The sequence below is a fragment of the Nerophis ophidion genome, linkage group LG16, assembly GCF_033978795.1.
Source record: "Nerophis ophidion isolate RoL-2023_Sa linkage group LG16, RoL_Noph_v1.0, whole genome shotgun sequence".
NCBI classification, from domain to species: domain Eukaryota; kingdom Metazoa; phylum Chordata; class Actinopteri; order Syngnathiformes; family Syngnathidae; genus Nerophis; species Nerophis ophidion.
The window spans coordinates 12,857,198-12,881,032 of NC_084626.1; the positions used below are offsets into that span (position 1 = coordinate 12,857,198).

At 38.7% G+C, this 23,835-nt stretch overlaps 1 protein-coding gene across 4 annotated transcripts in view; it reads left to right on the top strand.

Annotated features, from left to right (window-relative positions):
• wnk2 (WNK lysine deficient protein kinase 2) overlaps nucleotides 1-23,835 on the top strand; it is a 139,976-nt gene that overhangs the window by 80,157 nt on the left and 35,984 nt on the right. For all 4 annotated transcript variants that reach the window (XM_061874297.1, XM_061874295.1, XM_061874298.1 and 1 more), the window contains exons 10-16: nucleotides 4,890-5,006; nucleotides 5,124-5,474; nucleotides 8,738-9,268; nucleotides 15,732-15,781; nucleotides 15,858-16,020; nucleotides 16,083-16,199; nucleotides 16,257-16,427. In XM_061874297.1, the coding sequence (XP_061730281.1) occupies nucleotides 4,890-5,006; nucleotides 5,124-5,474; nucleotides 8,738-9,268; nucleotides 15,732-15,781; nucleotides 15,858-16,020; nucleotides 16,083-16,199; nucleotides 16,257-16,427 (1,500 nt within the window). The remainder of the gene's footprint in view (nucleotides 1-4,889; nucleotides 5,007-5,123; nucleotides 5,475-8,737; nucleotides 9,269-15,731; nucleotides 15,782-15,857; nucleotides 16,021-16,082; nucleotides 16,200-16,256; nucleotides 16,428-23,835) is intronic.

The window sequence follows — 23,835 nt, forward strand, 5'->3', positions numbered from 1 at the left end:
AGGAGTTTGTTGAAGAGACATTCAGTGACCCTTCAAGAAACAATGCCCTACCAGGAAATCTCGGGCTTGGTACCATCAGTCCACCAACATCCTCCCTCAGCACAGTATATCCATCATGGAGAGAGGTTCAAGAGGTTGTCAAGCACACAAGACCAGCTTCTGCCCCAGGTCCCAGCGGTATACCCTACAAAGTATACAAGAAATGCCCTAAGCTCCTACACAGGCTGTGGAAGCTTATGCGGGTTATATGGGCCAAAGGAACCGTACCAACAAGCTGGAGAAGGGCAGAAGGGTGCTTTGTGCCGAAAGAACGGGGATCCACAAAGCTCAGCAAGTTCCGAACCATTTCCTTGCTAAGTGTGGAGGGGAGAATCTTCTTTTCAGTGCTGGCCAAAAGAATGAGCTCCTTCATGACCCGGAATGGATATATTAACACCTCTATCCAGAAGGGCGGTATCGAAGGGTTCTCCGGGTGCCTGGAGCATACAGGGCTCCTCAGCCAACTTATCCAAGAAGCAAAGGAGAAGAAAGGCAACCTAACAGTAGTCTGGCTTGATTTTGCTAATGCATATGGGTCAATTCCCCATAACGTGATCCAAGTGGCTATGGACCATTACCTCATCCCACATCACATCCAGGGGATGATCAGCAGCTACCTGGGAGACATCAAGCTACGATTCCAAGCAGCCATGTTCACAACTAAATGGCAGCCAGTGGAGAAGGGAATAGTGACAGGGTGCACCATCTCTCCCATCTTGTTTGTCATGGGAATGAACCTGATCATCTCTGCAGCGATCATAAAGTCAAGAGGACCAAAGACTGCAGCAGGAAGTCAACAACCAGCAATCAGGGCATTCATGGATGATCTTACCGTGATAACACCAACTCACGTGCAGGCGAGATGGGTCTTGGCGGAACTGGATCGTATGGCTACTTGGGCAAAGATGATCTTCAAGCCCAAGAAATCAAGGTGTCTGGTGATCCTAAAGGGAAAAACAACGGGAAAGTTCAAGCTGCTTGTTCAGGGGGAAACAATCCCAAACATCCAAGGGAACCCTATTAAATGCCTTGGAAAGTGGTATGATGATTCCATGACGGATAAAAACAGCATCTCCAGCACCGAAAATCAGGTTGAAGAATGGTTGAAAAGGATTGACAAGTCTGGTCTGCCTGGGAAATACAAGTGCTGGATCTACCAGCATGGCTTACACCAAAGACTTATGTGGCTTCTCACCGTGTACGAAGTGGCGATAACAACAGTTGAAGGGTTGGAGAGGAAGTTCAACAAGCACCTTCGGAAAGGGTTGGGATACCCCCGAGCTTTACATCTACGGGGCTCTACATAAGGTCAGGCCAGCTCCAGCTCCCCCTGTCTTCAGTTCTGGAGGAGTTTAAAGTCGCAAAATGCAGACTTTCCCTGACGTATAGGGACTCCCAAGATCGGCTGATCAGGGAAGCTGGAATAAGAACAAGATCTGTCAGGAAGTGGGCCGCTAGCACTGCTATTGCCCAGGCAGAATCATCTCTCAGGACCAAAGATACCATCGGAAGCCTCTGCACTGGAAGACAGGGTCTAGGAACATCACATTTCCAGCAGTGGTCCAAGTCCACTCCCAGGGAAAGGAGGACCTTGATTCAGGATGAAGTTCGAAACCTTGAGGAAGAAGGAAGAAGAGCTAAAGCCATCGAGCTCGCAACCCAACGTGCCTGGACAAGGTGGAACCTTCCCAAGAGGAACGTGACGTGGAGTGAACTGTGGAGGCTGGAGCCGTTTCGTATCTCATTTCTGCTTCGAGCAGTATATGACACCCTGCCGACCCCAGTCAACTTGCATAGGTGGGGAATGAGGGAGGACCCGCTGTGCAGGTTGTGTGGCGGTAAAGGAACTATGGCGCACGTTCTGTCTGGGTGCAAAACAGCATTGACCCAGGGAAGATACAGGTGGCGCCATGACAAGGTGTTGGCAATGCTCGCAGACATCTTGGAGCAAGAGAGGAGAAAGAAACACCCAGCCAAAACAAAGCCATTGCTGAGCACCATCACCTTCGTGAAAGAGGGTCATAGACCAGTTGTCCAAGGCAAAGCCAACTAAAACCTCTTGCAGTTGGCCCAGGGATGGGAGATGGAGGTCGACCTGGCGCGGAAGCTCCTCTTCCCAGAGGCAGTACTGTCCACCACTCTGAGACCAGACATAGTTTTGTGGTCCCCAGAGGGAAAGAAAATCATCCTGGTGGAACTTACTGTCCCGTGGGAGGAGGGATGTGAGGAAGCGGCAGAGAGGAAGAAAACAAAGTACCAACAACTTGTCCAGGACTGCCGGGACAAGGGGTGGACAGCATGGCTGATGACAGTGGAAGTTGGTTGTCGAGGATTCCCTGCTCAATCTGTGTGGAATATGATGACAAAGGTTGGATTGAGAGGTCACTTGAGAAAAACAGCCGTTCGTAGGCTGGGAGAAGCGGCAGAGAGAACCTCCTGTTGGCTCTGGCATAAAAGAGAGGACAATAGCTGGAAGCCTGGATGAGAGGAGCAGTGATCTGGCCAATCACTGCTGACCCACCAACCGGAGAGTGTTGTGGTTAAGGGTCGAAACACTCGGTGAACGTTGGGGACCACCTGATGACCTCTTGTCCAGGCCAAAGCTTTATCCATTAGAAATGGATTATAATAGCATCTTTGATGTATTTGCAAACTAAATGTATATATACATATGTATGTGTGTATATATATATGTATGTATATATACATATACTGTATATGTATGTATATATGTATATGTGTATGTATGTATATATATATAATATATAATATATTTTAATATTATATTTACTATATATATATATATATATATATATATATATATATATATATATAAACTGTATATATAGACGCGATCAATAGTTTACATAAACTTGTAAAGAACATAATGTCATGGCTGTCTTGAGTTTCCAATACTTTCCACAACTCTTATTTTTTTGTGATAGAGTGATTGAAGCACATACTTGTTGGTCACAAAAAGCATTTATGTAGTTTGGCCCTTTAATGAATTTATCATGGGTTTACTGAAAATGTGACCAAATCAGCTGGTTCAAAAGTATACATACAGCAATGTTAATATTTGGTTATAAGTCCCTTGGCAAGTTTTACTGCAATAAAGTGCTTTTGGTAGCCATCCACAACCTTCTGGCAAGCTTCTAGTGGAATTTTTGACCACTCCTTTTGACAAAATTGGTGTAGTTCAGCTAAATTTGTAGGTTTTCTGACATAGACTTGTTTTTTCAGCATTGTCCGCACGTTAAAGTCAGGATTTTGGAAGATATTTTCAATTTGTGTTTAGGCACGCTAAATGCTATCCCATGCCTGTAGTATTAATTCATAAATGATAAATTACAGCTCTTGAATTAAAGTTGAAAGTCCAAACTTCTATAGCATGTTGATTTATTCATCGACTAATTTTATTCTAATCGATGGTAGTGGTGTACACTATAAAAGGCAAAATCATAAAAAAAAAACTGTCAGTTCAAATACCTGTGGACCTTGCACTTGCTCAGTTAACAATAGAAATATAACATTGGGAACGAAAAAAGTTCAGTAATAAAATTGGGGTTACATTGAAAGTACCAGTGAAATATTGGAATGCACCTACTTATTGCTATAAATAAGGTGTTGTTAAACTTTTAACCTGTAGTGTATATTTGAGAAACAATATATATATATATATATATATATATATATATATATATATATATATATATATATATATATATACAGTATATAGATATATATATATATATATATATATATATATATATATATATATATATACATACATACATACATACATACATACATACATACATACATACATACATACATATATATATATATATATATATATACATACATACATACATGCATACATACATACATACATACATACATACATATATATATATATATATATATATATATATATATATATATATATATATATATATATATATACATACTGTATATAAAGATAAAAATAATCTTCATATTCGACCCAACAGATGGATATAATATTTGAATAATAGTAAAACTGAATTAAGTAGAAAAACACTGAGTGAGCGCAGACTTCTGCCAGGCTTTATCCCCCAGTAGTAAAACATCCAGATGGTGATTCAGATCACCCCAAAATCTATTCACTTTTTCCTTATCCCCATTTCTCACATTTTCATATTTCCTCAAAATCTGCCCATAACCTTACTAACAAATAGACAATTGTTTTTGTTTTGTTTGTCTGTTGCTTCCAAACAGGCTGCAAGAGGGGTTTACTCTGCATCAGTTTTCGCACCTTGATGCGTTTGGTCTATAATGAAATTCATAGACAGACAAACTGACTGGCAAACCCCAGCCAATACATACTGTAACCTCCTCCATACTGTAATAATATTTGTCAGAAAAACTCTCCAATCCAGTCCTTACTGTATGCAAATGTTCTTTATTGCACTGCTTTTGGTCACAGGACAAAAATCCAGGTGTAAATGCAAACCGCTCGAGAGTGCGCATGAAGGGCCTGATCTTCTAAAAAACGTGCAAAACAGATAGCGCTCACAAAGCTGATCTACTAAACTTTTGCACAGAGGATTGCGTCTCATGGTGGTCATCAGAAAGTCGCAAGAATGTGTGATTTATCACGAATAAAAGTGTTCTACGGCCGATGCTTTATCTTTATCAGGAGATAAAGCTTACTTACTTAGGGCTCTATCAGGCTCTAAGTACTGTACGTTTTTTCAGTTTCGGTCCAGGCGAGAGTCCTGAACCACAAGCGTGAACACAAACTTCATGGTGCTTTGTGTGATGTCTCTTGTATGTCCAACATAAAACAAAGTGTTTGTCTTCCTTAGCGATTACCTGCTGACCAGCCTGCAGCTCACCTGAGTCCTCCTGATTTATCTGCTGGGTTACCGCAGTGTGGCACCAGTGCACCTCCTCCTGTACTGCCCCTGCACATCAGCACACAGGTGAGCAGTGGGAGGTTAATGTCAATGAGGAGCTGTGTAGGTGAAATTCAACGCACCCGTATGTCTTGTTTGTACTTAAGAGGAGACTTTGTTCATTTTCCCTTTTTTCTTTCCCAGTTTCCCTCATCATATTGTGTTCAAGCAGGGGGCATCAGGCCCCCTCCGTTCTCCCTGGCTCCTTTAGGTAGCCCTTACTACTCCCCTTCACCTCATCACCACGCCATCATCCTGACTCCTCATTCTGCCTCCATTAGCACACTTCAGACCCCCCGGTCCACACCTCCGCCAGTTCTCCCCGTCCCACGTCTTGCCATGACCATGTCCTTTGCAGTGCCCCCGCAGCACAGTAGCACAGCTGCAAACACTCGTAGCTTCCATTCCACACGTGCCTTACCTCTTTCCCAGGTACAAACCATCCCATACTCTGTCCCCCACTCTGACCAACAACTGGCTGAACAGCCTGTCCAGGTGAATATTTGACTAAGTTCTAACCCTAATAGTTGGCTGATTGGGATTAATATGGAAATGTGGCGCTTAACCATTAGTGCAATGCATGCAGGGCATGCGTTTGGCTATTTGGAAGTAACAATAATTTGACTTTACGTTTATTTTTTTTTCTATCTTTATTTTAACTTATTTCTTATTTGTATTTGTTTTATCTTTAATTAAATTTTTCTTTAGTTGAATTTTGTTATTGTTGCTTATATACAGTACTTTATAAGTTGTATTTGTTTATTCATTTGGTCACACATTCTTTAGAGGGGACCTATGATGAAGTTTGTCTTTTTAGACTTATCAATGGTGGATAGTCGTCTTAAACAATATCAATGTGTCAGATAATAAGGTTTTGCTGTGAGCTAAAGCGCAGTTTTGAATGCCTCTGTTCGCGGGTTTTGCAACCTGGTTACATTGTGACATAACAGCGAGACATACATACTTGTACAAACATTAAGTTAAGCTTTCAGGCAATGAGGAAGGCCAGAAATTAGGAGAAAGTATTATTTTCGTGCAGCATGCAGGGACGTAAATGCTGCCCAAACTTTTTGACTCGGGACAAGCCTGTTTTGCAGGTTTCCCTGCTCGTCAGCGGATTATATACATTTTAATAAAATCCCCTGACGAGCAAGGAAACCTGCAAAACAGGATTGTAGGGATGATTTAACCTATGTGTTTTTTCCTGACCTAACGTATATTCCGCTGTACCGCGGTATTGAGCACTGTATAACGGATAAACCACAGAAACCTCGACTATATATATATACAAATCCTGTTTCCATAGAGTTGGGAAATTGTGTTAGACGTAAATATAAACGTAATACAATAATTTGCTAATCATTTTCAACCCATATTCAGTTGAATATGCTACAAAGACAACATATTTTATGTTAAAACTGATAAACGTTTTTTTTGTGCAGATAATCATTAACTTTAAAATTTGATGCCAGCAACACGTGACAAAGAAGTTGGGAAAGGTGGCAATAAATACTGATAAAGTTGAGGAATGCTCACCAAACACTCATTTGGAACATCCCACAGGTGTGCAGGCTAATGGAGAACAGGTGGGTGCCATGATTGGGTATAAAAGCAGCTTCCATGAAATGCTAAGTAATTCACAAACAAGGATGGGGCGAGGGTCCCCAATTTGTAAGCAAATTGTCGAACAGTTGTAGAACAACATTGGAAAGGTGTTCGGTGGTCTGACGAGTCCACATTTCAAATTATATTTGGAAACTGTGGACGTGGTGTCCTCCGGAACAAAGAGGAAAAAAAACATCCGGATTATTATTGGCGCAAAGTTCAAAATCCAGCATCTGTGATGGTATGGGGGTGTATTAGTGCCCAAGGCTTGGGTAACTTACACATCTGTGAAGGCACCATTAATGCTGAATGGTCCATACAGGTTTGGGAGCAACATATGTTGTCATCCAAGCAACGTTATCATGGACGCCCTTGCTTATTTCAGCAAAACAATGCCAAGCCACCTGTTACAACCGCGTGGCTTCGTAGTAAAAGAGTGCAGGTACTTTCCTGGCCCGCCTGCAGTCCAGACCTGTCTCCCATCGAAAATGTGTTGCGCAGTATGGAGCGTAAAATACGACAACAAGACCCCGGACTGTTGAACAACTTATGGTGTACATCAAGCAAGAATGGTAAAAAAATTCCACTTTCAAAGCTTCAACAATTAGTTTCCTCAGTTCCCAAACGTTTATTGAGTGTCGTTAAAAGAAAAGGTGATGTAACACAGTGGTGAACATGCCCTTTCCCAACTACTTTGGCATGTGTTGCAGCCATGAAATTCTAAGTTAATTATTATTTGCAAAAAAAATAAGTTAATGAGTTTGAACATCAGATATCTTGTCTTTGTAGTGCATTCAATTGAATATGGGTTGAAAATGATTTTCAAATCGTATTCAGTTTAAATTTCCCAACTCATATGGAAACGGGGTTTTATATATATATATATATATATATATATATATATATATATATATATATATATATACATATGTATATATATATACATATGTATATATATATGTATATATATTTTACTAGTGCACTAATTGACTGAAAGAGCGCACTTGCCGCGAGAGCGATGTCACGTTATCGTTGGTTAAATGCATTTTTAGACAATATGATTTGCCTGAGTGGCTAGGAGACACAGAGTAACATATTTATTATTAAAAAAATAACAATAATAAAACAAATTAAATACAACTTCTTCTTTCTTTTTTTTTATTTTTTTTAACTTGGGACCTCCAGCGGGCCGTATTTGGACGCTGTCTGGCTGTAGTTTGGGGATCCCTGGTCTAAATCAATTTTGCAAGTGTGCAAGTGTACCTGATTTTGTGACTAGGTGAATCTATATAATGTTAATGAAGTTTATTTTTGCCAATTTCTGGTAAAAAGCAGTGTTTAACAAACATATTTAAACAGTGTTCATCAGGGGTCCCCAAACTTTTGGACTTGGGGGCCGCCTATATATATATATATATATAGATATATATATATATATATATATATATATATATATATATATATATATATATATATATATATATATATACATATAAACATTTTTCGTGTACTAATTGACTAAAAGAGTGCGCACTTGCTGCATGCTCGCCCGACACTGCGGTGTGAGCGCAATAATGTTACATTATTGATGAGAAAATGCATTTTTAGACAATATGATATGCCTAGGCGGCTAGGAGACACAGAGAGTAACAAGGTGGTGGTAAATGGATTAGAAAGGACAGATTTCAAAAATAGTAATTAGAACTTGAAAATAATTTTTTTGACTTGGGACTTCCTGCAGGCCGGATTTTGGACGCTGGCTGGCCTCATCCGGCCCGCGGGCCGTAGTTTGGGGATCCCTGGTGTACATTTTCAAAAGATAAATAATGACACTTTTGAAGAGGGTGAGGTTAAGTTTTATTTGTAATCCGGGAACGCCTCCAGAATCAACCATCTTGCAGACAGGCTCAAAAAACGTGGTATAAAAGTGACTGTGTAGTAACAATTATGCACATTTTACACCAAAGCATATCCAATACATATAGATTAAAATCATCATAGGTGCCCTTTAATATAACATTCAAACACAGGAAGTTAACTATGGGCATAATAAAATAAACTCTTGCTTCTGCCTACTAATTTTTGGACACGTTGAATGGACAAATAAAAAACATGAACATCAACAACAATTGTCCTAATTGCTGTTTTTCCAGGTGCAGACTGCAGCTCCACAGGGGAATTTAGGACACAATCAACTATTGGCCCCACTTCCACCTGTCCTTTCTACTCTTCAGATGCCTCCCTGGGGAACTGGAGCAGAATTAGAAACTCCTGCCGCCAGCACAGACTTAGGTGTAGCCCCTCCATTTCACGCCTCGGCAGCGCTTTCAGCTCCAGAGGAGGTGGAAACTCAAACTCCAGCGTTAATCCAGGCAAAAAGTCAAGCGCCAGGAGGCCAAGTGTTTACTCAATTAGCAACTGCCATAGCAGTCGACGCAGCGATTTCCGCATCACCAAAAGTCTTGTCTACTATCACAGTTCATGATTCTTTTACTCGAGGACAAACCCAAATCTCTGGACCGGGTTCGGTCGTGTTGCCAGCTCAGCATGCTGCTCCTGTTTCTGTTCCGGCTCCGGCGCCAGCAGTCTCAATGACATCTGAATGTGTGAACCAGCAGGCAACTTGGCAAAATAAGGACGCGTCATCAAGTTCTTGCATTTTACAGCAAGATCCCTGCACAGAGGTATGAGCAGCAGACAGAGGGTATTAAAGAGTCAAGTGTGCAGTACATTAGAGTACACTTTTAGTGCTGAGTACATTGAGAAATGTTGGTCTAAAAATGTAGGTATCTATACCATGACAAGTAAATACGCCAATAGTTATACTTTTTACTTACAGTATTTTTCAGAGTATAAATCGCACTGGAGTATAAGTCGCATATTTTGGGGAAATTTAATTGATAAAACCCAACACCAAGAATAGACATTTGAAAGGCAATTTAAATTAAATAAAGAATAGTGAACAAAGGGCTGAATAAGTGTATGTTATATGACACATAAATAACCAACTGAGAAGGTGCCTGGTATGTTAACGTAACATATTATGGTAAGAGTCAATCAAATAACTATAACATATAGAACATGCTTTACGTTTACCAAACAATCTGTCACTCCTAATCGCTAAATCCCATGAAATCTTATACGTCTAGTCTCTTACATGAATGAGCTAAATAATAATTTTTGATATTTTTCGGTAATGTGTTAATAATTTCACACATAAGTCGTTCTTAAGTATAAGTCGCACCCCCGGCCAAACTATGAAAAAAACTGCGACTTATAGTCCGAAAATACGGTAACTACTTTAGATTGAGTAATTATTTTGCCTTTTTTGGGGAATTTTGTCCATCAATCACATTCATTATGAGAGACAAAAACACACGTCCTTTAATTTTTGTCTTTTTTTCTTTTCTTTTTTTTAAGGATTTTAAAAATTATAAAAAGTGCTTGAAAAATGCGCCAAATGGGAGTCGCCGTTGTAGCCCTCAAAGCTCTCTAAAACAATTTTAAAAACCTCCATCAACGTTTTGTATACACACTGTAAGTGTATATATAATGTAGTAACAGACACGTTCATAACATTATGTAATATACTGTATTCAATATTTACCTTATTTGGGTCATTTTAACCATTGCCAGAACTAATTCTTTGGCACATTTATTTCTGTTTCCATAGCAGCGCATGTTTGACTTCTGGTAATAACCCCTTCCTGATACAAAACCCATGTGTGTCTTCTCATCATGGCAGATTTGGTAACTACTATTCTTGGAATATTAGGATTCAAAACCTAATCTCTTTAAATCTGAATTTATGGAGAAGGAACTTCTGTAGCGACATCGTTATTGTAAGAGCAAACACTGAGAAACCCTTTTTGTAGTGTAGTAAGACATTGGAATGCTACGGTATTAGCTGTAGAAGCTAACTACAGCAAGTGATAAGCTAGGTTTTATGCCAGCACAGAACCCGTTTCAGTTTATAATGCACAACACAATGCGATAAGGCACCAATTGTTACGGACTGAAAAACATTAACAATCATATTACAGTTGTAAAGTATTAGCCCACATTTGGTATTTTGTTTGTAGGCAGCCAGCTTGACAGTGTATGTACTGTAGTTGTAATAACAAGCAGGATGTGCTACATGTATCATGACCAATATTATAGTGACTTACTTGATTGACAATTGTCCGTTTGGTCAAGCTGGCCAGGAAAGTTTTTTTCTATTTTAGGATGGATGGATGGATGGATTTTGGGTAAGTGGAAAAAAGATTATACTACTGGAGAGTTTGTTAATGCAAATAGTTTGCGAAGCAGTTTCTTTGAACATTGTCCTCCTCACTAGATACAAAAAGTCTTTCCATCAATAGTTAACAATTGTGCACCACTCAGTGCAGCAGAAGCACACATTTCTGTTTGTTTCACCCTCCCTTCCTGGCTTCTATAACCAGCAGTTCATCCAGCTTAAAAAAGATAAGGTTTAGAATCCTCATTGTACAAAAACAGTCATTTTCATTGTCTACTACGAAGTCTGTAATGATTAGACAAAACACGCATTTGTTTTGGCAAGTAGGAAACACACATTTGTTGCCGTAAGTCGGAAGTGCACTTTTATGCTCCCAGGAAATAAGTTCCAGTAATGTTTAAAATGACCAAAATACTGTACATTGTACATATTACATATTGTTATGAAGGTGTTTGTTACAACATTATATATATATATATATATATATATATATATATATATATATATATATATATATATATATATATATATATATATATATATATATATATATATATATATATATATATATATATATATATATATATAAGTTAGTGAACTAAATATTTTTAATCCTGAAATGATAATGAACATTATCACACTAAAATGGAGCAATAAAAATACCAATAGAAATAGAACTATTGATAATTAATAATAACAATAATTACCTCTATTATCAACAATACAATTATTTCAGTTGCAACAACACATGTATGTAATGATAACTTGAATTAAAAAAGAAAGCAGATAAAAGGATGGAACAAAGAGAAGCGAACTGTATTATCCTTGTAGATTGTTATAGTAACAATAGGTTAAGCTTTGTCAGTGTGCCAAGTTTTATCTACTTTCCCAGTTAGGGGAAAAACTTTAAAATATGTTTGATGAAACGTGATTATATGCATGAAAGTATGTATGCATATGTGCTTGCATATGTACAGAATGTGTACAGTCTCGATCAATAGTTTACATACACTTGTAAAGAACATATATCATGGCTGTCTTAAGTTTCCAATAATTTCTACAACTCTTATTTTTCGTCATAGAGTGATTGGAGCACATACTTGTTGGTCACAAAAAACATTCATGAAGTTTGTTTTTTTATGAATTTATTATGGGTCTACTGAAAATGTGACCAAATTTGCTGGGTCAAAAGTATACATAAAGCAATGTTAATATTTGGTTACATGTCCCTTGGAAAGTTTCACTGCAATAAGGCGCTTTTGGTAGCCATCCACCAGCTTCTGGCAAGCTTCTGGTTGATTTTTGACCACTCCTCTTGACAAAATTGGTGCATGCTTGATGGTACGGGTGGTGTTCCTGGGATTAAAGGCCTCACCTTTTCTCCTCCAAACATTGCTGGGTATTGTGGTCAAACAGCTACATTTTTCTTTCATCTGACATCACATGGACAAAGATAAGACCTTCTGGAGGAAAGTTCTGTTGTCAGATGAAACAAAAATTAAGCTGTTTGGCCAAAATCCCAAACTATATGTTTGGAGGACAAAAGGTGAGGCCATTAATCCAAGGAACACCACCCCTACTGTCAAGCATGGTGGCGGTAGTATTATGCTCTGGGCCTGTTTTGCTGCCAATGGAACTGGTGCTTTACAGAGAGTAAATGGAACAAGGAAAAAGGAGGCTTACCTCCAAATTCTTCAGGACAACATAAAATCATCAGCCCGGAGGTTGGGTCTTGGGCGCAGTTGGGTGTTCCAGCAGGACAATGACCCCAAACACATGTCCAAAGTGGTAAAGGAATGGCCTAATCAGGCTAGAAATAAGGTTTTATAATGACCTTCTCAAAATCCTGACTTAAACGTGTGGACAATGCTGAAGAAACAAGTTTATGTCAGAAAACCAACACATTTAGCTGAACTGCACCAATTTTGTCAAAAGGAGTGGTCAAAAATTCAACCAGAAGCTTGCCAGAAGCTTGTGGATGGCTACCAAAAGCGCCTTATTGCAGTAAAACTTGCCAAGGGACATGTAACTAAATATTAACATTGCTGTATGTATACTTTTGACCCAGCAGATTTGGTCACATGTTCAGTAGACCCATAATAAATGCATAAAAGAACCAAATTTCATGAATGTTTTTTGTGACCAACAAGTATGTGCTCCAATCATTCTATCACAAAAAACAAAAGAGTTGTAGAAATTATTGGAAAGATATTATGTTCTTTACAAGTGTATGTAAACTGTAGATCGTGACTTATATCGTGTATATGAATGTTCTTACAGTGAATGTGCATGCTGTGAGTGTTATTTATGTACTGAGTTTGTGTATGTATGTGGGAGCGTAAGTACCTATGTATGTAGGTAAATACTAATGTGTGCGCATATGTAGTTATGCATTAATTAATGAATATAAGTATGTGTTAATATATGTATAAATAATTGTGTGTATGTGAGTATGTATGTGAATTTATATGTACAATATATTTGTCTCCCAATGTGTGCGGGAACCAAAGTACGGCCCCAGCCATCCAGGGGGCCCAACCCAAAACAGCTTCAAGGCAACTTAGGGGACCACCATTAGCAGCATTTTGCAAGTGTTTTTTTTTATCTTTAGAATTCTAAAAAAAAAAAAAAAAAAGACGTGCGCTTATCTCTCATAGTAATTGTAAATGATAGGGAATTAAAAAAAAAAAAAGTGCAGTTCCCTTTTAATTTGTTGGTCCTCAAACACTAAACATATAATACGATGATATAATTATACCCAGTAGGACATAGAGTATAATACAATGATTTAAATTATACAAAATAGGACAAATCATACAATAGTATAATACACAATAGGACATATAATACAATTTGTATATGATAGGACAAATAATACAATAGTATGATACACAATAGGACATATAATACAGTATATAATACACAAGAGGACATATAATACAACAATTAACGATAGGAAATATAATACAATAATAAAATGCACACTAGGACATTTACAGTAATTCAATGATACAACACTCAGTTGACATAATACAATAATATAACACACCATTGAACATACAATACAATAATATAACACACCATTGAACATACAATACAGTAATGTAACACACAATAAGACATAATTCAACAATAAAACGCACAACAGAACATATAACACAATCATTTAATGCGCAATAAGACAATCAATTATAATGCACAATAGAACATACAATACATTACTATAATACACATAAGGACATGTAATACAACAATTAACAAACAATAGGACATAAAATAGACAAATAAGATACAAAATAGGACAGATAATACAATAATAAAATACATAATAGGACAGTACTACTACTTTTTCTGAAACTGGACCGGTATTAATGTCAGATCGGGGCACTCCTTAAATTAATAAAAGTATGCCCATAAAATAAGTAATGAAAACAAAAACTACTCTTGGCTCTCATTCAAACGTTTTGTCTTTTAGCCCCCACGTTAGTAAACAAAACAATTCAACAAAAAAAAAAAACCGGATACTTGTGAAAAAACACTTAAAAGAGAACTGAAAAAGATAATTTTCATAACACCAGGATTGATACCACCCTGGTATTGATAAGAGCGATATTTGGATCGATCCACTCACCTGTATATACTGTAGAGATGCACGGTTTGCGGTCTCACCCGCGGAGTCCGCGGGTCGGGCGGGTGACATGACGAAAAAATAGATTTTAAATAGATTCGGGCGGGTGGCGGTTGAACCATCTGGAAATATATGATAGACATAGTTCAGAGATCGGTAACTTTTACCGTTCAAAGAGCCATTTTGGACCCGTGTCACAAAGCAAAGCATTAGTTGACGTAAACATTCTCAAATACGTCTGCCGGCAGACACCCAGTTAATAAGAATTAGGGCGTGCTATGAAGCCTTTGCCTTTGACGCCTTTTACAACATGTACAATTTACTTGCAAGTCCAGCAATATGTTGTATGTGGCTTCCACTGACACACGCACACGACTGCAAGGCATACTGGGTGATACAGAGTACACTAATGGTTGTGATATAAACAATCTTAACACTCTTACTAATATGCGCCACGCTGTGAAGCCACACCAAACAAGAATGACCAACACATTTTGGGAGAACATCCTCACAGTAACACAACATAAACGCAACACAACAAATACGCAGAATCCTTTGCATCCGTGACACTTCCTTACTATATTATACACCCCCCTAGCAGCAAACCCCAACCCCCCGAAGTGTCATGGATGCAAAAGATTCGGGGTATATGTTGTGTTGCGTTTATGTTGTGTTACTGTGAGGATGTTCTCCAGAAATGTGTTTGTCATTCTTGTTTGGTGTGGCTTCACAGTGTGGCGCATATTAGTAAGAGTGTTAAAATTGTTTATATCACAACCATTAGTGTACTCTGTATCACCCAGAATGCCTATCAATCTTGTACGTGTGTTAGTGTAATGCTGCATACAGCATGTTGCTGGACTGGCAAACGGTTCGTACATGTTGTTGAATGTGTCAAAGGCAATGGCTTCACAGCACACCCTTATTCCCGTTATCTGACTGATCACCACCGGATATTCGCGAGAATGTTAGCGGCTCCCATTATCTTCTTTACTTTGTGACACGGGTCAAACTACCTCTTTTAGTGGTAAAGGCCTCCGACTCCGGATATATAATATCGGGCGGGCGGTTGCGGTTCTGATAAAATGTTGGTTCGGGTGGACGGCGGGTGGATGATATAATTGCCTATCCGCGCATCTCTAATATACTGTATACAGTAGTGTTATGGAAAAAGAATGTTATCTTTATAATGTTTTATTTATGCTGCTGCTTTTTACTTTTTTGTTGAATTGTATGTTACTATTCCCATATAGAATTGGTTTAGTTTTTTTCTCTTCAGGAAGTGTTTCTGGACAAACCAATATCATTGCCAAGCAATGCCTATGACAGGTGTGTGTATAACAACTATCTCCACTCTGACAAAACATGAGTATTTATAATAACCTGCAAAATTTGTGATCTCTAGCCCCTTTTCTGATGTGGCATCCGGCAAGGAAGCAAGTGACAGCTACGACAGCTTGGCCAGCGGAGGCAAAGGGGAAGGAAAACATCGGAAGCACCATCGGAAGTCAGCACGCACGCGCTCTCGGCAGGAAAAGACCAGCAAACCCAAACTGAGCATGCTTAATGTGGGTATCTCCACCCGCACATACATATTCCTGGTTTTTAACTATGGCTTCTATCCTCACAGGTGTGCAAAACAGGTGACAAGATGGTCGAATGTCAGCTAGAGACTCATAATCACAAAATGGTGACGTTTAAATTCGATCTAGACGGAGATGCTCCTGAGGAAATTGCCACATACATGGTAAGTTCAAGCAGGGACATATTTGATGCTGCTTCTCAACATTTTGTTTGACCACAGGTGGAGAACGGCTTCATCCTTCCGTTAGAGAAAGAAATCTTTATTGACCAGCTGAAGGACATCGTGGATAAAGCGGAAGACGTGTTAAATGACGACACAGAGGGCGAGAAGGTGCCCACTCTAAGTTGTAGTCCCCAAATAGGCAAGAATTCTGATGGACACGTGGAAGAGGTAAATGTTAAAGTTAATTTAAATATGCAAGGAAATAATTTACTGTGATTAATCATGTGATCAATCTAAGTAAATCATCGTTCGACAACATTAGATTAAATGAAACATACATTTAAAAAAACAACAAATTCCTTACTTTTATTCCTATAGTTGTTTTGCACATTGGGAAGGAGGGAGAGACAGGAAGTGACAATAATGAGACCAATATGTGGCTTAGTTATTATTAGGGCTGTCTTCAATTGAGAACTTTCATAGTCAAAACTGAGAGCTTGTGAATACATGGTGTTTTTTATGGGATCCTCACAAATAAACATATCTAACTTGCGTCTTACATCTTAAAAGAAAAAGGCAAAAATTATGGATGTTCCGATCAGGGATTTATGCTGCCGATTCCGATGACCCATGAGTAAGATTTACCGATACCGATCACATGTATTAACTGTACATTTTTCCATTTATCTATGGTGAATGTTATTGACGGTTTACTAATATCCACACAACAAAACTAGTTCCTTATTGTCCGTTATTACATACATTGGTTGGAGCAAAACAAAGTCAATGGTACACAAAAGCTAAAACAAATCCAAAACTACTAACTGTTACTCTTCTAAATCATCCATCCATCCATTTTCTACTGCTTGTCCCTTTTGGGGTTGCGGGGGGTCGCTGAAGCCTATCTCAGCTGCAATCGGCCTCAAAGTCCTTCAGTGTCAAGGGAATTATTCCTTGCATTTGTAAACATTAACAATAACAAGAACAAAATTGCAAAAAGAAAAATATAGACCTAGACACTCTGGCATTTATCACATACTGATATCACTCTTGGTCTCGGTAATGTCCGTGAATTTACATGACGCAAATAAGGAGGCGACTTGTTTTTCATGGGGTTCTTCCATAATCCCTGGCACACTACCAATCACTGTGGCGCTAAGCTCTCAAAGGGGAACTGCACTTTCTTTAATATGTTATTTATCTTTCGCAATCCTTTTGAAAGACAAGACAAAAGGTTGATTCTTTTTCCCATTCTAATTTGGAATAATCGGCCTGTTCTAGGTGGCTAGCAATGCAGCTAATGGGATCAATCCATTCTGCCTCTAAATTCCTCTGAAAATGCATCCAAAAACAGCAAGCAATACTTAATTTACGTTCTGTGACATTGTCCTTGTAACAGCGAACACTGAAGTACTGTTTTTCTAGCATAGTAACACATGGCCTTGCTACGGCATGATACAGCATTCGCCGTAAGCTACCTTCTGCGTCAGCACCTGAATGACTTTTGAGTTTATAATGCACAACACAATGCGACAGGACACCAATCTGTACTGAACTGTAATCTTTTAATACTAGATATGTGGTTACTGGTACTGTGACATGATAGGCAACACGTCACAGTAGTCATGTGACCCTTCTGAAGAAGACTGCAGGTCAGGTAAAAATTACATCTAATACAGTGGTACTCAAATGGAGGTACGCGTACCCCTGGAGGTACTTGAAGGTATGCCAAGGGGTACGTGAGAATTTAAAAAAAAATATTGTAAGAATAGCAACAATTCAAAAATCCTTTATAAATATATTTATTGAATAATACTTCAACAAAATATGAATGTAAGTTCATAAACTGTGAAAAGAAATGCAACAATGCAATATTCAGTGCTGACAGCTAGATTTTTTTGTGGACATGTTCCATAAATATTGATGTTAAAGATTTATTTTTTTGTGAAGAAATGTTTAGAATTAAGTTGATAAATCCAGATGAATCTCTATTACAATACCCAAAGAGGGCACTTTAAGTTGATGATTACTTCTATGTGTAGAAATCTTTATTTACATTGAATCACTTGTTTATTTTTCAACAAGTTTTTTGTTATTTTTATATCTTTTTTCCACATACATGTAGTTCAAGAAAGTTCACTACAAATGAGCAGTATTTTGCAATGTTATACAATTGAATAAATCAGAAACTGATGACATAGTGCTGTATTTTACTTCTTTATCTCTTTTTTTTCAACCAAAAATGCTTTGCTCTGATTAAGGGGTACTTGAATTAAAAAAAATGTTCACAGGGGGTACACCACTGAAAAAAGGTTGAGAACCACTGATCTAATATACCGAAAATATTGTCTGAATACAAGAAACTTTAAAAAGTATAGCTCACATAAATCTACTGTAACTTTCTGCCAATGCTTTTATGGAATTTAAGTTGGCATTATCCATCAATCAATCAATCAATCAATCAATCAAGATTTATTTGTATAGCACCTTTCAACATCACATTAGTGCACAAAGTACTATACAGGACACATTACTTAAAAGCAAGTAATACCACAACACAAAACAGTAATTAATACATATGTTAATTGTTTGTTAAAAAACAATTTAAAAAACTATGTTTGAAGTTGAGATTTAAAAGCTTCTAGCTCCATGATGGCTCGCAATTCAGGTGGGAGAGAGTTCCTTAACTTGGGTGTGGATGCGGAAAAAGAACGGTCACTCCATTTTTTAACCCTAGTCCCTGATACTTTCAAAGATTGTTTAAAGATGAGCACAGATTCCTTGCTGAGTGACGAACAGTTAAAATATCAGCCAAGTATGCTGGTGCCAGAGCATTGATGGCCCTAATAACAAAAATAAGGATTTTAAAATATATTCTAAAACATACTTTGAGCCAATGGAGAGCAAAGAGAATCGGGGTAATATGCACATGTTTTGGAGCATTAGTGAGGAGGCGAGCAGCTGCATTTTGTACTCACTGGAGTTCGTGGAGGAGTGACTGATTTATTCCATTTTAGAGGGCATTACAGTAGTCCAGTCCAGAGCTGATGAAAGCAAGAATGGGTTTTTAAAGGTCAGCCCTTGGCAGGAAAGGTTCCAACATTGTCAAAAGCCTGCATTAACGGCTCTTTTCTGTGTGTGTTTCAAATTTCCATAAAAAATGAACACTATTACACTTTGTTTATGATGTCACGTCCCGTTTTGGGCCGCCAAATTGACTGAAGTGCTCTTTCTCTACACTTTTTTAGGCCTTGGTGAATTCTATCTAACATCACCTCTCTCATATCAGCAGGAATGACTATGCAGCTTCCCCTCACAATTACGCTAGTTACTTCAGATAGCTTTCCTGTGACCTGGTAAAAATTATTGACGGATTCTGGGACATTTGCTAAATAAACACAAAGTAAACACATTGGCTTTCACACTGCATTGCATTAAATTCATTATTGTGCCCTCGCTACTTGTTTCCAGTGTGTGCAGCTTGTTACCAGCATGAAGAAACAGAAGCTCCAGAAGTTTTGAGCATTATGGTTCTTTCTTTTTTAATTATTTTCCTTAATCAGTTTTATTTCTCTATACTTCTTCCTTCAAATAGGTTTGTAGGACTAAAATTATTAACCTAAAATAAACATTGAAAAATTATTACATTATTTTTGTATTTTAAATGAATAATGTCTATTGTGTAGTTTACATAAATAAAATTGAAGGTTTAGTGTTATTACATTCACACAATAAACTACAAGTGTTTATGCAAATTAAACAACATCCACTTGAAACATTGCACACACTGTATGTGACTCATCACAACGAAACCTAAGGTGTATCAGTATTGTCCTCTACTGGTCAAATTTGGGGCTAAATGTATTAAACAAGCTTTGATCACCAGGGTTACTCTTAGACAAAAAAACAACAAAAAAAGAACAAATGCAAAAGACACGGTAGAAAGTGGATGGATGGTTTACAAAGTCAGCAATTTCAATTCAAAACAAACTAAATATATTTATGCACAATATCTATGTACAAAGATTTGACCAAGTTTTGTGATGAAGCTTAGATTGGATTTCTACTGTTGTTGCTGCTTGAAAGGTCCAACAGGAAGCAATTTACTCGGGCAGAACATTTATATATTCTTTTCCAGTCGTTGTTAAAAGTCAGATTTTTACAATTTATTTTGATTTTTCTTCAGGGTAGAATTAATAGTCTTCAGCATACCCCACTACTGCTTCATTGTGACACATATGCCTCACTGTTGCCCCCTGTGGGGTGGCGGAAGTACTGCATACATGATAAACCTGGGTTTCAATGACTCATTAAAGCTATTTAGGTTAATTTTAGCAGGCCAAATGAAAACCTATGGCGGGCTCGATGGGGCCCACGGACCACCGGTTATATAGCACTGTTTCATAGTGACAACAATTAACGCTGGTGTACAACATACACCACCAATTTATGGATCGAGCCGCCCTCTACGTGTGGTCAACTTCTGGCTGCAAAAATATTTTATGAAGGTTGAAAAATTACTCTGTGCTGCTAGAATGACTGCTTACCTTCTACTGTATTGAGCGTCCATCTACAGTGGCTTGAGCTGCTTCATGCGTTACTTGTTAGCTAGCGACAGCTTCAATCTAATTGTCTGATGACATCTATTAAACAAGACAAGAAGCAAATAATTTAACAGAGACAGAATTCAATTTGGCTCAATTGAGGAGAGACGCTTGGACATCTGTACCCTTGTACAGTGTCATTACGTTCTGCCAATTATTTGGACCTTTCCTCACCACATTGTCATAGCTGTTTCTAAAGGACAAAGGTCGTAAACAGTTCACAGAAAAGGTCGTAAACAGTTCACAGAAAAGGTTGTAAACAGTTCACAGAAAAGGTCGGTTCAAATGAGAGGTTCGTAAAACGGTTCAAAAAGGAGGTTCAAAAAGAGGTTGTCTGGAAATTGGGCAGATCTTGCCTTCTCTCCGATTTGTAGTCCTTGGATTCAAATATTATCTTTCTGTTGATTACCATACATAAAAGATACACAGAAAAACCTTCATGTTGCGTCCCCCCTACACAGTGGACTTTTACGAGCCTTACTCTTGGTAGGTTTCAAAGGCAGCTTTTGCTTCTCACCGGACAGTCAATGTAACACAAAATTTATGTGATAACTTAGAAACAATTATTCTAACAGTTAGCTTACTGGCGGTGTTTTCATTGGTTCAAGCTGCATGCACTTTTGACACCATGTTGTACAGTATTTTCAAGTCTTGTGTGCTTATAAAAATGGGACCCATTACCTCCCTGCTTGGCATTTACTATCAAGGGTTGGAATTGGGGGTTAAATCACCAAAAATGATTCCCGGGCGTAGCCACCGCTGCGGCTCATTTCTTCCCTCACCTCCCAGGGGGTGTTCAAGGGTGATGGGTCAAATGCAGAGAATAATTTCGCCACACCTCGTGTGTGTGCCAATCATTGGCACTTTAACTTTTTTTTTTATAGCAACACTGGGGTTTATATTATTAATACACACAGAGATAACTCGACACAGAGGGAAGGTCTAATCCTTTACTGTCGGCCTCTAACATTGACCAGTCACACATACACTTTATACTGCCAAAAGTATTTGGCCACCTGGCTTTACTCACATTTGACCTTGAAGTTCCTGCCATCCCATGGAATTGTCCAAAATGTGTTGGTATCCTGGAGCATTCAAAGTTCCTTTTACTGGAACTAAGGGGCCAAGCCCAACTCCTGGAAAAAAAAACAACCCACACCATAATTCCTCTTCCACCAAATTTGACACTCGGCACAATGCAGTCCGAAATGTACCGTTCTCCTGGCACACTCCAAACCCAGACTGGTCCATCAGATTGCCAGATGGAAAAGCATGACTCATCAGTCCAAAAAAGGCGTCTCCACTGCTCTAGAGTCCAGTGGCAACGTGCTTTACACCACTGCATCCCACGCTTTGCATTGGACTTGGTGATGTATGGCTCTGATGAAGCTGCTCGGCCATAGACACCCATTCCATGAAGCTCTCTGCGTACTGTACATGGGCTAATTGGAAGGTCACATGATGTCTGGAGCTCTGTAGCAACTGACTGTGCAGAAAGTCTTTGCACTATGCGCTTCAGCATCCGCTGACCCCTCTCTGTCAGTTTACGTGCCCTACCACTTGGCGGCTGACTTGCTGTTATTCCCAAACTCTTCATTTTTCTTATAATAAAGTTGACATTGGAACATTCAGGAGTGAGGACATTTCACGACTGGATTTGTTGCACAGGTGGCATCCTATGACAGTTCCACGTTGGAAATCACTGAGAGCGGCCCATTCTTTCACAATTGTTTGTAGAAACAGTCTCCATGCCTGAGTGCTTGATTTTATGCACCGGGCCAAGTGTTTAGAGCACCTGATTCTCATCATTTGAATGGGTGGCCAAATACTTTTGGCAACATAGTGTAAATAGCAAAAACATGGCCCCTGGTGGCAAACGTGATTACAATGACTGATTCCAACGAGCACTGACAAATTGCTCTAATACACCACACCACGCGCAGAAGACCTTTGCTGCATGGATGTCGTCCTTTTTTTTCGGTAGAACCACTTGCCATGGCTTTGAACCTGATATTTCCGTAAGGTAGACTTTCTTTTGTCCATATCTGCTCGCTTGTCGCTTATCAGTAACAAGTAAACTGAGACCACGTTTTCCCCACTACGGCACGGCCTGAGTGTCAAAATGAAAGTGATCACATTAATCGCCCGTTAAAAACATGTGTGCCGTTATAGAAATTTATAGTTAACACCTTATTATCGCGTTAACTTTGACAGCCCGAATGAAACAAAAACAAACAAAACAGAAAAAATATATATATACATATATCGGTATATATTTGTATATGTATAAATCAGTGGTGTGCCGTCAGGGCCAGCAAGGCCTTCTCTGCTGGCCTAACATAACCAAAAATCATGATCATAATTAAAGATAAAATTATTGTAAAATTTGCTTTCCCTAAATATCTAAAATTGTTCATATTCTCTTCATGTCATGTTATGCTCGTTCCAGCGCTGTTTTTAGTTTTAGTTTGTATCCAATCAGAATTCAGTTAGCTTATGTTGCCATGCTGTACCAAATCTGCTAGAGGCTTTAAATGATAAATGGGTTGTACTTGTATAGCGCTTTTCTACCTTCAAGGTATTCAAAGCGCTTTGACACTACTTCCACATTTACCCATTCACACACACATTCACACACTGATGGAGGGAGCTGCCATGCAAGGCGCCAACCAGCACCCATCAGGAGCAAGGGTGAAGTGTCTTGCTCAGGACACAACGGACGTGACGAGGTTGGTGCTAGGTGGGATTTGAACCAGGGACCCCCGGGTTGCGCACGGCCACTCTCCCACTGCGCCACGCCGTCTTCCAGAATCAACATTGCTGGCGTCTGTGCACTGTAAGTGAACGGGGACATACAGGTGATAGACAGTTGCGATAGTATGGCGCAAATTTGTAACAGTGTTAAAGTTGTTTATACGGCCACCCGTAGTGTGACCTGTATGTCTATTGACCAAGTATGCTATGAATTCACTTGTGTGTGAAAAGCAGCAGATATTATGTGATTGGGCTGGCACGCAAAGGCAGTGGTTTTA